The sequence below is a fragment of the Trachemys scripta genome, chromosome 5 (genome assembly GCF_013100865.1).
Source record: "Trachemys scripta elegans isolate TJP31775 chromosome 5, CAS_Tse_1.0, whole genome shotgun sequence".
Classification (NCBI taxonomy): domain Eukaryota; kingdom Metazoa; phylum Chordata; order Testudines; family Emydidae; genus Trachemys; species Trachemys scripta.
The window spans coordinates 126,433,837-126,449,245 of record NC_048302.1 but is presented as its reverse complement, the minus strand read 5'-3'; the positions used below and the strand labels follow the sequence as shown (position 1 = coordinate 126,449,245).

The following is a 15,409-nucleotide window of genomic DNA, read 5'->3' as shown; positions in this document are numbered from 1 at the left end:
ACCTTTTTGGGGATCACAGCCATGACCCCTCTACAGAGAGACAATGTGTGACTTAAGTCAGTATATTAATGTCTTTGCTCTGAACAATTCATCTTCCGTCCTCCCACCAAAATATGTAATGGGCATAAAATGAGAGCTGTTACACAGTGTTCTACAAGCCAGTCTTCAAGGAGCGCTGAGTGTAATGAGTCCTTTAGAAATATTATTTCAAATGCTAGTGAATACAATATCCATCATCTTATAGGAATTCTTACATGCCAGAAGAGCAGAAAACTATATCTAACAGTGTGCACATTGACTTTCATCTTTGTTGAATGTTTGATATCAACAGGAGATACTCCATGTTTCTTTTTTAGTATTGTCATACCTTCTTAGGATATGAGAACCACAAAACAAAATGGTTCTGCCATCCAAAGAAAATAGTGACACTTTCAGCAAGAGAAGTAACATGGTCTATTATCCTGCAGTTTTTTTAAAACTTATTTGTGCTGTTGATTTTTTGAGGCTGCTTTCGGCAGCCTCATGTGCAATGCTAGGATATAACGTTTAGAGTTCATTGTTTCTTTAAGAAGTTGTTAATTCTTGCTGGGACAAACCATGCTGTATGTCCCCTTTTTCAGAAACAATGCATAACTCCTTGCTCGGCAGATATCCAAGAGACAATGTGTGATCCCTGCAATCCTGAGCAGTGTGTTACAGTGAAAGTGACTTGATGCTGACAAGACCTAGACATTTCATTGCTGTGCCAACTTTTTAAAAAAATCTTGTTCATTTCAATTTGCTTCAGCTGTAATGCACTGATCAGGATGTCATTGGTTTGATAGAATATAATGAGCAGAGCTCACTGTGACTTGGAACAGTGTGCGCAAGAGCCAGAGATATGGAAACAAAAGAACATGGATTGAAATGACGAGACTAAGGAAAATAGAGGAAGAGAAATGGAAACGGCAGAGTCAATCAGAATAACTTCATGGGTAAGAGTAGACTCCTTTATTTTGGGGGATGACAATGGCTGATATATTGGGCTTTCATCTTCATTTTCTTTAAAATCCAATATTGAACTTTTGGCGTCTAAGTTGTGCATCACTTCGAAACATTTCAAAGGTGGGTATGGGGGACAAGAGGCTTACTGATGCACACCCTGTCTAGGACAAGTCTTGCCAAAAGCTTGTCCTTTATATGTTAAGTCAAGTATAATACCTTTTCACTGCTCTGTATATTAAGGTGGGCCTAAGACCTGTTCACTTAAGCCACAACGAGCTATAACAGGGTTTGTGCAGTCAAGACCAAACCATGTTATGATCTGGCTTGGCCAGCACCAGTTCTAACAATCCCCACTGAACTCCTGTTTTATCAGTATATAGCAGATTGTAGGCCCTTAACCTGCAAATGCTTGTACATAACTTGCACATGTAGTCCCACTGAAGTTAATGAGACTATGCCTGGGAGTCAAGCACGTGCAAAAGTGTTTGTGGGATTGGGCCTAATTTTGTGCACCATCCTATCTAGGCAACTACCACAAAAGATTTCTCTGTGGTTCACTTTGAAAATATAGAATGGGATTTTTTCAGAAGTACTCTGCATTGGCCTAACTCTGCTTCTATTGAAGTCAACTGAATCTTTACCATTGATTCAGTGGAAGCAGACAGGCCAGTGCTGAGGTCTCTTGAAAATCTCACCCAAATTATCTCATAGCTTCGAAAATGAAGGCAATGTATTGAAATTTCAAGTGTAGCCATTTCAGTTTTATGCTATGCTTTTCCAAGCAACAAAGTACAGTTGTAACATTCCACTTTTTTATAATCTCTTGGGGTTTGAAAAACTTTCACTGACTAAACATATTTCAATTTTCTTAAATAATGAACAGTTTCAGATTTTTCCTCATGGGGGGCACATCCTTTCATCAGCCAGCTGCTGAAGCCCACGTCTATCTAGTTCTGCTTTGTCTTGTCTCTGAGGTACACCATTTTCTCTTTGACTCCACACTTGAGCTTGCAGCCATCTTTCAAATTGGTCACCAGGATGAGACCTTAAAAATTGAGGTCCTCTCTGCTCTCCATTGTTTAAAAATAAATAAAATAAACCTTTGGCACTTTTCACAGGAATAGGGCATTTGTCCTGATGTGCCTTTAAGAGTTCCCTTTTAACCAGCTGTGCAGTGGCTTGTGTGCATGTTTGGTGCTCCATTGTGTCCCAGCGGTGGCTATATTTCGGTAGTGTTGTGTGCCTGTAGTTTGGGATGAAAGGTATTAAGAAAACATCACTTGATTTTTCTAGCGCTTCTAGTGAACATGTTTTTATGTATGGTTGAGACTACTTTCCCTTCTGCCTCCCCAAAAACAATTACCAAGAAAGAGACTGCTTACAAAAGAGTTTGTTTTCCAGTATTTCCTACAATAGAACCTCTGCCTTTCCTTCTTGCAGTTACTATGAGGCAGCAAATAGAAAATCATGCAAAAATGCTTGTGAAATAAGAAAATCACTTTTGGGGTCAACATCTGCTCTCCGTATTTGTTGAAGTCAATGCATATATATGTTAATGTTGTAGTCCTGACTTTTAATACTATACCTGTCTCTGTGGTATTTGAGAGCAGAAATTGACTTTATCATGTTTTATTGGGTGCCTTCAAACTGAAACCCTGTTGCCCTCTCTTGCCCAAGGGCTGTATTTGGCCCACAGTTTTTCTTTGCACTCTTCTAGATTTCTGTACTCTTGCAAGTTATCCTTGAGAATCAGGGAAGAAGAGCTGTTAGAAATAGTGAGGTTGAGCACACTTCCTTTTCCTTCACACTCTGATCAAAAAGCTTCTGCACAAAACTATAGCATGTCTAGAATACAACTTTTCTAATGTTTTAACAACATACTCTCCTACCACCTTTAATCTTACGCTACTCTACTGCAGAGATCGACACTCTGAGATCGATTCACCGGCGGTCGATTTAGCGGGTCTAGTAAAGACTTGCCAAATCAACTGCAGATCGCTCTCCAGTCGACCCCTGTACTCTACCCCCAACGAGAAGAGTAAGGTACACCCCTGCACAGTGTAGACCCCGCAGTAACGCGACCTTAAGGTACATTGACTCCAGCTAGGTGAATAACGTAGCTGGTGTTGCATAGCGTAGGATGACCTACCACGGTAGCGTAGACATAGCCTGAAGGGGAGTGGAAATAGACTGTGTACAAAGAGAAATTTTAAAACATCTTGAAGATGCCTATTAAATGACATAATCAGAATTTTCATGGGGATCTCCAAAAGTTTTCTCTAAATCTTAACCTCCAGTATCTGTCCCTACACTTTTGTTAGAATAAAATTAAGAGAAGATGTCTGAACTTTTAGCATGTAGCAAAAATAAATTAGTACAGTAATATTTCATAAAGTGCTTTTTTGAGTGCCTGCATATGTCACTGCTTTAATTGCTGTATCAAAGCACTGTGCCAAAGGAGGAACAGACAAATAGTTACAAGGCTAAAACAAATGCAGCAAACCATGCTACTACAGTGGGGTAGCTGAGAACAAGAATTGAATCCTTGTCTCTTACCTCTATTGCTGGACAGTGAGTCTGCAGTAGGCTATTCAACTGGGCCCAAACTTTCAAAACTGTCCATTTGGGTTTTTTTGGGGGGGAAGTGGTGGAGATGCCCAATTTAAGCACCTCTTACCCCTCCCTGTATGATAGGGGTGATGATAATGCTAAATCAAAAAGCATTGGGAGTTCTGTAGATGAAAAGCAATATATAAATGCTGAGTCGATGAGTACATTAGTGTGAATTCCTCTTCTTTTGGATGTTGCATTCCCACCCTCATCAAGTGTCTCCATTCTGGTGGTAATTGATGTTCTCCATTATGATCCCGCGACTTCTCGTCACTAGTCGATGTCAGATTAAAGGTTAATATAAAGTGGTTCAAAAAGTAGAGTCTTCTGCATTCTTTCTAAACGCTCTCAAAGGGCTACAGTCAAGTGGCTTAAGCTGCCTTTAAATTGTTATAATCCACTAGGATCTACACCAAAGGTGCTTTGTATTGCCAGTTTTGGCTTTCGAGCAGTTAACAAACACAGGACCTCTGCACTGCTCATGTTGAATCTACTGGGTGCAGTTTAAGAACATGAATACAAATAGAACAAGGAAGTAAATTAAATGGTTGTTTATTTCAAGCAGTCATAACAGGATATTTGCTTACGAAGTCAAAAAGAACAAAGATTGTTTATTTTACAACTTAAGAATGCTATTTTCAGACAGCGGAAAAGTAAAAGCAAATTTAAATGATAAAAATGTGTTGATTATCGCCTTATAAAGAGGTGCCGATTATATTTGGGCCCCATACTGTACTTGGTATTACAATCAGGTAGAAAATGTCTTTTTTTTTTTTTTAACTGATCATTTTGAAAAATTAAGACACCTCTTATGCAGGTTCCCCCAAAGAGTGTTGTTTGTTCTGCTGGCTGACCATCTGCCATTATCTAGTGTGCCTCATTGATAGCTTTGGGCACAGTGCTGCTGGTGTATGTACAAGAGCTACTGCTCCCAAGAATGATTGGTTTATTTGAGTATGTATCTGTTCAGGTACAATTGGGTCTCTCCTCTTCATCTGAATTTGTTTCTCACATGATAATTTGTTTGTGATACCACACTTAGCTGCGATTAATAATTATGCTACCCCAAACTAAGGATAATGGGTTCAAGTGGGAAATAATGGATAGTTGCTTGCTGTGGAAATGGGCTTTCTATAAAGATAAAAATAAACATTAGGAGATGAATGGTTATTTAAAGACTTTCATAGTGAATGTCTTTTAATAAAGAATAATGCTTAGAATTTTGGTGTACAAATGAATTACATTTATTCTGGGTCTTTAATATGGTAAAGCATAAGGGGATAACATAGCAATAAATATAGTAGAGTTTTCATATAGTCATATTTTTTAAATCCAAGCTTATCTGGGACATGGATGTGCAGTCACCTTTATAAGGATTAGAGAATAATCACTGATGTAAGCATAGCTAAAGTGTTTAGGAAGTCTGTTTTTGCTGTAAAAGGGATTTTCAAAAAGCTTCCAAAATGCTTTAGTAATAAGTTAATAAATTTTCAGCATCTCTGTAATGATTATCAAAGCATAAGATTTGGCACAGAGTAAGTTTAGAATATGAATATTTTGTGTCCCAGTCCTGGGTTCAGATTATTAGACTTCTCTCTCTGAGTTGGGCTCAGAAGGTAAGATCCTAAATGCAAATAAAGGGAAACAGTAGAATCCAAGGTAATATGGACAAGTTCTGCACCAAAGAGCAGATGAGCACTGAATTAGGGGGTGGAGTTTTGTTCAATAGATACAAAGGCCTGGTCCACACTAACCCCCCACTTCGAACTAAGGTACGCAAATTCAGCTATGTTATTAATTCGAAGTACCTTAGTTCGAACTTACCGCGGGTCCAGACGCGGCAGGGAGGCTCCCCCGTCGATGCCGCGTACTCTTCTCGCCGAGCTGGAGTACCGGCATCGACGGTGAGCACTTCCGGGGTCGATCCGGGATCAATTTATCGCGTCTAGACAAGACGCGATAAATCGATCCCAGAAGATCGATTGCTTACCGCCGGACCCGGCGGTAAGTGTAGACCTACCCTAAGAGAATGACTTTCTTTCAAGATTACAGTTCTTGGGAAGTGGTATTAAGAAGCGTGTGTGGTTTTTTCCCCATTGTTCACTTCTTTTCTTTGCAAACTCCATCCTTGTAAATTTGCTTAATGTTCCCTCAGCTGCCATTCATTATCAATTATCCCTGACTGTGCAACTAGTAAAAACTATATTGACTTTGTACCTTCAGTCCTGGGAATATCTCTTTGTTAGCGAAAATTCAGACTATTTTAATTGATTCTAAGAGATGTGCTAAATAAGCAAATGTCTTTGCTAAGCACTTGTAGTCTCCACAGGCTACAGCCCACATTAAAGATGAGGATGGCTACAATCTGCTGTATTTCATGCCAATAAATCTGTCAGTGTGGTCATCATTTGTACATGAGACACTTCATTGCCAATAGCACATGCAGCAGATTTTTAAAAAATCCATCTGTAATTAAAAAAAAAATATACTGTTTTTTAAAAAGTATAAAATATCTAAGGACTCATGTGGATGTGCTCTGATCTATCTGAAATGTTTGGTTTTAGTCCATTTCCTAGCAAAGAAGTGTCCATCTTCTCACAACCATCAGGGAAGTCAAATAGGCATCTTTCTGTGTAGGTCTCTAAACCAGCTGAGTTTCATCTCCTGAGTTCTTAGGCTGGAAGAAACGGAGCTTTCAGCTCTTTTACTTATGTATTGACATTCTTGAGTAGCCAAGCAGTGCCTAGGGGGAGAACACTGGTATCTGTATTTGAATTTGGAAGAGATTACAGAACACTTCTGATCTTCAAAGCACTTACTCATTGGTTTTTAAGACAAAGAATTTAATCAGAGAGAATGTTAATATTTGAACTGAAAAGAATAATGCGAGGAATTTGAGTTACATTTGCTCCCAAAACTAGGATAATTCTTTTCCCTTAGCATTGATCTGGTTGAAGATCTCAAAGGAATCTTTGAAATTAATATGAATTAGCCTGATCTCGCCCTCATGAGGTAGGTAACTATTTTTCTCATAGTACAGATGAGGAAACACATTTTTAAGCTTAAAGTGAGGCACCTAAATATAGTATGAATTTAGATTAAAAAATTAGTTGCTGTTCAAAAAGCTTTGCCCAAAATAAAGGTGACTTACCCACGGTAACAAATGTGTCGTGGAGCTGAGACTAGAACCAAGTTGTCCTGATGAAAGTCCTGTACTTTAACCACAAGACAATTGTTTCTTTTTAGATACAACTGAGTTCTGGTTTAATTTACCCTATTGTATCCTCTTTTGCATATGTATTGCATATTGTATAGTACATCACACTCTGGTGTGAAATGTCTTGCTTTTATCCTGTTGTCACTAATGCGCAGAACAGCATTAACACACCAAAATTTATATTTAAACACTATCCACTAACATATACTGATGTTTAGTAATCCATTATTAAAACAGTTAGTAGTCATGGTAGTAATTTGGATGGTGTGATTGGTAATGGGATCTGGAGCATTTCACCTCCAGATCATAGTTCAAAACATGGTCAGAATGGACAAAAATCTCTTCAGCTTAGGACTGTTCAGAGGCCCGTGTGAAATGAGTTGTTTATGGTCCACAATTATTCTGGTCTCAGTACCAGGAGTTTACATTGTAACAGGCACTGTTTGTTAACATTCTCAACAAGTGCTTAAAAGTTTTCAAAATATAAACTGCCCATAGAATATATGCTTCAAAGCAACATACTTTACAGCTGGCCCCAATAAGGTCCAGTTAAACTCGCTTCACTGCAAGCTTTGCCTTAGGAAACACAACAGGGTTTGGTCCAGTGGGTTCTCCTTATTAATGTAAAGATGCATTTTTCAGAGTCATAAATAACTGACTTGCATGCCAAAAATCTGAGCCTGGGAATATAACTCCCATTGATTTCAACAGGGTCAGGATAGCACCCTGGGACAGGAAGATGATGAGTGGAACAAACTTACCCTTCTTTACTTTGTCCCCCACTCCCTTACTCCCAATATTGTTGATCATTAATATTTTCCACTTCTATAGCACTTCCTTTGTGAGCATCTCAGTAGACTTTACAAAACACTGAGTCTCACTGCCCCTGTTTGAGGGATAGGTGAGTAAACATTACAATCTCCATTTGACAGATGGTGAAACGGAGACAGAAACTGAAATGACCTATCCAAGGTCACATAACAAGTCAGTAACAGAGCAGATAGGAAGTGCCATGCCAGATCAGGCCAACTGTCCAGCTAGCCCAGTGTCCTGCTTCTAACCATGGCAAGTGCTTCAGAGGAATGTGTAAGAAACTTTATAGTGGACCATTATGGAATAACCTATCCAGAGGGGAAGTTTCTTTGTAACCCCAGTCAGCTACTGATTGGCTTGTGCCCGAAAGCAGGAGGGTTTATATCCCTCCTACACTTTGTTTTCATCCTATTTAATGAAAGTCTGGATGCTCTCATTAGAAATATAAATGTCTAATAAATGAGGACCAACTGCTCAGTGGGGAACAATCATTTGTCTGTTTTGTGAGGAAGAATCTTCTTTAAATGACAAAATGTTAGTTCAGAGCGATCTGAGCCCATGCCCTGGAATGCTTCACAAAGCTTTTGTGGTCATGGACAAAATATTGAGTTCAAAATGGCAATCATGCAGGGCTGCCACTTTGAATTCAGTATCTCTATAATGTTTTTCCTTAACTGTGCTGTCTGATGCAAAGGTGGGCAGTTTGGGTTTTTTAAAGTGTATTTAGGACAGAAGCCCTCTGTGTACTCTCCGACAGAAGAGGTTCAGTATAGGCAGTGGCAAGGCATGGTTCCCCACTCTGCCACCACTGTGCGTCAGTAGCATTCTTGTGGGATTGCTGAAAGGAGATGAGGGTACATTCATGCTCCAGCCCATTCAGTTCTGGCCATTTCTGCTGGGAATGCGAAAAGGAATGACAATGCATTGGTTTTGTGATGTGCCCACTAAGAACTGAACTAAGATTGCAAAGGCCACCCTGAAGAGCCCTACCGATGTACTGGCTGGATTAGATTTCAGTGGAGCTGCAACCACTCCTGAATTTTGGTCTGTATGTTTTTATTGCATGATCATGTTACACACTAAATAGTGGGGTGTATTACTGGGGAAATATTTTGCTTAAAAATGTGTGTTGACACAAAGCTAAAATATATTTCATATGCTTAAAGCCAAAACCTTTCAGATTTAGGTTCCTAAAGTTCAGCACCAGGAAATGACTCCATTTTTTTTGACGTACTGAGCATCTACAGCTCTGACTGACTTCAGTAGGAGCTGCAGGTGCCCAGTACCTTTGAAAATCAGGCTGCTTAAGGCGTTGTCTGGTTTAGGAGAAGTGGGTAAGGTTATGTTGGGCTTAGCTAACCCATTTCCTAATATAGATGCATGTTAATACCTTTGGCTCAATTTCAGCAGGTCAGGTTACTAAGCTAAAAGTGTTACTGTGCATCTACAATATATATATAAAGGGGTGGGGGGGAAACTGAGTTTGTCAGGCTTAGCAAGCTCATAGCCGCTAAGTCGGATCTAGACTTAACCTTTTCTCTCTAGACAAAGCTTATTTAGGGGCCAATCTTTAGGCAACTAGGTTAAAAAAAAAATCATTGGCCTAATTCTACAAAACAATCAGACCATTCAGCTATCTGGCAAAATGAGCATGACAGTTTGCCAGCCTAGTTTGAAAACCTACTTGCCCAGATTTACCATATAGATAATATTTTTTAAAATCCCATTAAAAATATTACTTGCAACTTTGCATGCTATATATCCCCCTTTGCTCTTGTTTTGTTCTTAAATTCCTGACTTTTTGCCATGCTTCATATATCAGAAGTTTGCAGGGGGATAATGATTAATGCTACTCAGTTTCTTGTAACAGAATGCAAAATGCTGATCGTGGGAATTTGACAAATGCAAGGTCACGTGCATGGGAAAGAATCATTTGAACTACCTATGTATATTGCTGGGTTCTAAATTAGCTATGACTAGTCAAAAACAAGACCTATTTGTCATTGTGGGCAACTCAATATAAATCTCTGCTCACTGTGCAACAGCAGTCAAAAAAGTAAAGAGTAAGCAGATGTTGCCAATTCTTATGATCGTATCAGAAGACTCACAATATTAAGTGTCTCTCCAAAAGCCTTGCCTCCTTGTCATTTTATTAGTTGAAAATCTCAACTTCCATTTGAAAAAAAAAAAAATTTCTAGCTGTCATGGTGTGAAGAATGTGAACCCTAAAGGCTCAAAAAAACCAAAGATAATGAATTTATTATTTGTTTAAAATCTCATGGTACTTACATCAGTCTTATTTTTTTTTTTTTTTTTTAGCTCAGCTCTTTTTTGGACACTTGGGGTTGGCAATACTAGAAATATTAAGATGTGCAAACAACAGAAATAGAAAATAATACAGAGAACATTATGCCATTATATCAATGTATTCTCACCTGGATTCTGATTACCCTATTAGAGAAAAGAGAGAGCTAAAATAGGAGAGGGAGGAGATGTCTGGAGAGCAAAAACAAAATTGATCAAAAGTATGGAAACTTCTAAGAAGAGATTGCAAAGATAGGAACTACTAAGAAAGGAGGGATTTAAGATGTGACATGATAGAGGTATAGAAAATAAAAAATGGTATTGTCTGGGTGTATCATGTCCTACTATTTATTCTTTTACATAATACAAGAATGGGGGACACTCATTGAAAATGAAAGGCAACATTTAAAACTGGTAAGATTTTTTTCTTTTTTAAGGCACAGTTAACCAGAGGAAGTCATTACCACAAGATATCATTGAGGACAAGAGCATAGCAGGATTCAGAAAAGGATCAGAAATGTTCTAAGAGAAAACATAGGAATTATAACGCCAGATTAGACCAGTGGTTTCTCTAATCCAATATTTATTTCTGACAATGGCCTGTACTAGCTGCGTTAGCGGAAGATGCAAGAAACTCTGCAATGAGCAGTTGTGGTATAACCTACCCATATAGAAAGCTTCCTAATCTTCATTGGCTTATGGGAATTTTTTGTCCTGAAACACACAAACCTTCGGGCTTCAGGGATAAACAAGTGACTGACAGCTAGAAAAAAATCTTCTATTGTAGGTTATTTCACAATTGGCCATTACAATGTTTCTTGCACCTTCCTGTGAAGTATTTGGTTTTGGCTACTGTGAGAGACAGGATACCAGAATAGATGGACCACTCGTCTGATCTGCGAAAACAACAATGAGTCCTTGTGGCACTTTAGAGACTAACAAGTTTATTTGGGCATAAGCTTTCATGGGCTAGAACCCACTTCATCCTATGCATGGAGTGGAAAATACAGGAGCAGGTATAAATACATGAAGAGATGGGAGTTGCCTTACCAAGGCCTGGTCCCCACTAAGTCCCCACTTTGGACTAAGGTACGCAAATTCAGCTACATTAATAACGTAGCTGAATTCGAAGTACCTTAGTCCGAACTTACCACGGGTCCAGACGTGGCACGGAGGCTCCCCCGTTGATGCCGCGTACTCCTCTCGCCGAGCTGGAGTACCGGCGTCAACGGCGAGCACTTCCGGGATCGATTTATCGCGTCTTAACCAGACGCGATAAATCGATCCCAGAACATCGATTGTCTGCTGCCGGACCCTCCGGTAAGTGAAGACGTACCCCAAGTGTGAGGTCTGTCTAATGAGGCAATTCAATTAACAGTAGGATACCAAGGGAGGAAAAATAACTTTTGTAGTGGTAATGAGAGTGGCCCATTTCAAACAGTTGACAACAGGTGTGAGTAACAGTAGGGGGAAATTAGTATGGGGAAATTAGGTTTTGTAATGACCCAACCACTCCCAGTCTTTATTCAGGCCTAATTTGATGATGTCTAGTTTGCAAATTAATTCCAGTTTTACTGTTAATTGAATTGTCTTGTTAGACTGATCTCACACTTGGTAAGGCAACTCCCATCTTTTCATGTATTTATACCTGCTCCTGTATTTTCCACTTCATGCATCTGATGAAGTGGGTTCTAGCCTACAAAAGCTTATGCCCAAATACATTTGTTAGTCTTTAAGGTGCCACAAGGACCCCTCGTTGTTTTTGCTGATACAGACTAACACAGCTACCACTCTGTAGTCTGATCTGGTATGGAATTCCTGTGTCCTAGTCATTTTTTTCTTGAAACAATATCCGAGTTTAATCAAGAGGGGAAGCTGACTAGTCCTAGTCTGTGTCCTTTTGGAAGTTTGACATTGCTACAAAGAAAAACTGAATAGGATTAGTCAGTTTCCCTTTGCAGCATTTTAATAGCAAAGTGAAATTAACAACACATCATAATAGCACGTCATTGCTTGTGTGCATACTGCTGAGTGGTAGGGTGACTAGCAAGAAGCATCAGTAAATTGTATTGACCCCAACCCACTCTGAAAGGGGAATGAACTAGATCAATTTATAGCCCTCTTCCACCTTTATTTTTTGTTGTTCTTATCTGTGAGATAAGGACTGTAAATGGACCTGTCTCAATGCTGACTTTGATTTGCTGCACTCCATTCATTCTCTGATTTTAAAAAAAGTACATGTGTTTAAGAATGCCATTTATAGTGTAACACTTCTTGGCAATCACCAGAGGGAAATGTTCATCTGCTGTTCCCCAGAGTGCTTATAATGTAAGATTAAAGTTGGTTGACACCAGAGAGTAGCCAGCCAGTAGGTGTTAGCTGTTTGCAAGCACAAGAAGGGGAACGCATACAGTGTACCTGATATGCAGTTACTTTTCTCGGGTGACCCTTAGGTTATGTCTACACTACAGCAACACAACTATAGTCTTTCCATCGCTGTAGATAATCCACCCTTGTGAGAGAAGGTTGCTAAGTTGACGGAAGAATTTTTCTGTCAACCTAGCTGTGTACACCATGGCGTAGGCCAACTTAACTACATTACACAGGGGTATGAATTTTTCACACCCTTGAACGACGTAGCTAGGTCAACCTAAATTTTAGGTGTAAACCAGGCTTCCGTGTGATTGTTTTTAGGACTGAGAAGCGTAAAAATCATACACTTACTTCTGTGTTTAGCTGAAAAGGGCAATCTAGGAATAAGCAGAGCCATAGAAATTATAAATGGAAAAATACCAATAGTTCAAACTCCAATTTCTTGAAACATGACTATGATACAGTCTTTTGCACGTTAAAAAAATCATACCTAACTGATCCGCAGTCCTTGTGATAAGGGTGGCTGTCATCTTATGCTTCCAGAAGGATGGCAAGAGAAAAGCCATTTTAGTGTCATGTAATAATGTCCATTAATTTTGTGCAGCACTTAGATACCATGACTGTAGGCACTACCATAAAAATCTAACTGATGTATTGAGTTTGATGTACTCATTCAGACTTTTACAAGATAGTTGAATTGCTTGTAAACGCTGAATTGAAGTTGAGAACTCAAGAAGTCCTACGTTTATTTTTTGACTTTTTTATCCCACTGAAGTCAATTGGAGCTGCAGGCCATTTATTCTCGGATGTGGGAACTTCCGCATTCATTTTTGAAAATTTTGACTACAGTATTTTTTAGGTGCTTTTACTATACTAATGGTAGCACATAGAGTCAGACCTTTTTCTATAGTCGGTATGCTTTGAAATGATAGAAGAAAGAAGAATCTAGAATCAGAAAAGCGATGGTAACAAAATTCTACTTTTACACAGACCCCACCTCGAATTGCATTGACAAGAAATAAAAAATGCCCACTGTAAACCAGCATCTGTGCGGTTCAGGCAATGCACAGTTTAAGTACTATGGTTAAGATTTTCAAAGCAGCCTGGGGGATTTAAATTTTCCATTAAAACTTGTGGAAGATTTGTGTCCCAATCCCCTGCACTGTCTTGAGAATCTAAACACATATCTTTAAGAAGTGACTGCCTATTAATAGTACTTCTTGTTGGACTGGAAGCTCAGGAGACCTGCTATTCCTTATAAAACCAAATATCAAATCAGCGTTTGCTTTTTGTAGGCGTACAATGGTAAAACATAACTTTATGGCATCCTGTTAATTGTTTCAACTCTGTTTCCTGAAACCACCAGATCCGTATTCCCTGCTGCTAACACTACAACATTTCTTTTGCTTTTGCACTCCATGTCAGGATTCATAGGTGTGCTATAGAAATATTTGACAGCACATTTTTGCATACTTTTTTTCTCTGCTAAGAAATCTGTGCATTGTGGCTCTACGGTCATGAGACCATATTTACGATTAATGTTCTTGAGTGGGTCAGGAAAGATTGTCTGAGTTTCCCTGTTCAAAACAAGAAATATTGCAAACATTTTCCAATGGCAAATAAGGCGGCCATTGCCCATGGCAATATTATCACATGTGTTCCCTTACATTCCAATTCAGTTTTTTTAAAAAGAGTTCTCCATATATATTTCCCCAGTGTAGACATCCCCTTTACTGTTCAGTGCTCTTGCTAATTATGCAGGATAAGGGGCCTTCCTTTACGCAAACTGATCCAGTTTTGTTGAAAGTTCCTAACTTACGTAGATTTAGGTAGGCTTGTACTAAAGCACAGAGCTGAGAATCATGAAATTTTGGCTCTCTTCCCAGCTCTGAGTTGGACTTCTTGTGTGGCTCGGAGCAAGTCATTTTACACTCTCCATTTGACAGGGATGAGACTAAATACATCATGAATCTCCGAGTGTTTTACAGTCACTGGATGGATAGTGCTAGAGAAATGAAAAGCATGATTAGAATTAAGCATCTGGCCAATGTAACTCATGAAAAGTGTTTGAAAATAAAGTTTGTATTTGGAAATAATATTTTTGAGCCAATGACTGGTGGTGGACATCTTGCTGAAAAGCAACATTTGTCACATAGTCACTGTGGGAGCCCAAACCAAGAGACTGTAAGGGCCACATTTTTAAAGGTCCCTGCGCATGAGTTGCAATTATAGATCAACCAGTAGTTGTGTGCAAGTCAGAGCTGTACATGTGCGTAGATAAAATAATAAAAGATTTGTGCATCTGCAAATCCCCACGTTGTGTGAGTGCATCAAGACTTGTGGTAGAAGGTTTTCTTTGGATTGTTAAACTGATATAAAAGCAGCATGCAAAGTGGTTTTATAGTCCCATGCTTCAGGCTTCCATTCTGTAGGAGCCACAAATGATGTCCCTTTTCAGTGAGATGACTGCAAGTGTCAGTTCATTCCTACGTTGTACTGCTTGTACTTATATGCATGCTTGATTAATAGAAGTGTTTGAATATATCTAAAAACACTCTTTTCTAACGGGGGTATTTTGTATGCACAGATAACCTAATGACTCTGTTTTCCCTAGCGTTAGCAGAGGGAATATCATTCAGAGCAATAAAATGTTCATAGCCAGGGGATCCCAAACTTTTTCATAGTGTGGACCACCATCTAACAGAGAGCATCTCATAGACCTGACACCTCCCCTACCGTTTGTGGTCACACAGGCCATCTGGCGATCCACATGGTCCTTTTCATCCCCTGTGCTCCTGGACATATTACCTGGCGCATTCCTTTCTCATGCTCTCCTGGATGTTCCTTTCCTGTTGCTGAATGGCAGTTCCACTGGTGACTCCAATCCCCAAGGGCTGTTTCCTCCTCCTACGTGTATGAGAGCACCCCTTAGTGGAGACATTAAAATTTGCTCTTGTTCTTTGCTTCAGTCTCCTCACTGGGATCGTCAAGGCCCTGCCAATTCAGTGCCTGGCTGTGTTTCCTCTCGTTTCCTCCTCTCCTCTTCCCAAACATCCCTCCTAACTGCACTTGTTATATTCACTTCCATGTTTCCCTTTAAGGGCTTGT

General features: G+C 39.4%; 1 protein-coding gene across 5 annotated transcripts in view; it reads left to right on the top strand.

The window, feature by feature from the left end:
• The first annotated feature begins 823 nt into the window (after positions 1-823).
• The window catches only part of KRCC1 (lysine rich coiled-coil 1), a 34,582-nt gene continuing 19,996 nt past the window's right edge, over positions 824-15,409 (top strand). For 4 of the 5 annotated variants that reach the window (XR_004645930.1, XR_004645931.1, XR_004645929.1 and 1 more), the window contains exon 1: positions 825-974. Coding sequence is in view for 2 of the 5 variants with exons in the window: in XM_034772296.1 (XP_034628187.1) it covers positions 971-974 (4 nt within the window). In the remaining 3 variants the exon portion in view is untranslated. Of the gene's footprint in view, positions 975-15,409 lie in introns of all 5 variants that reach the window. The other variant, XM_034772297.1, reaches the window with a different exon arrangement.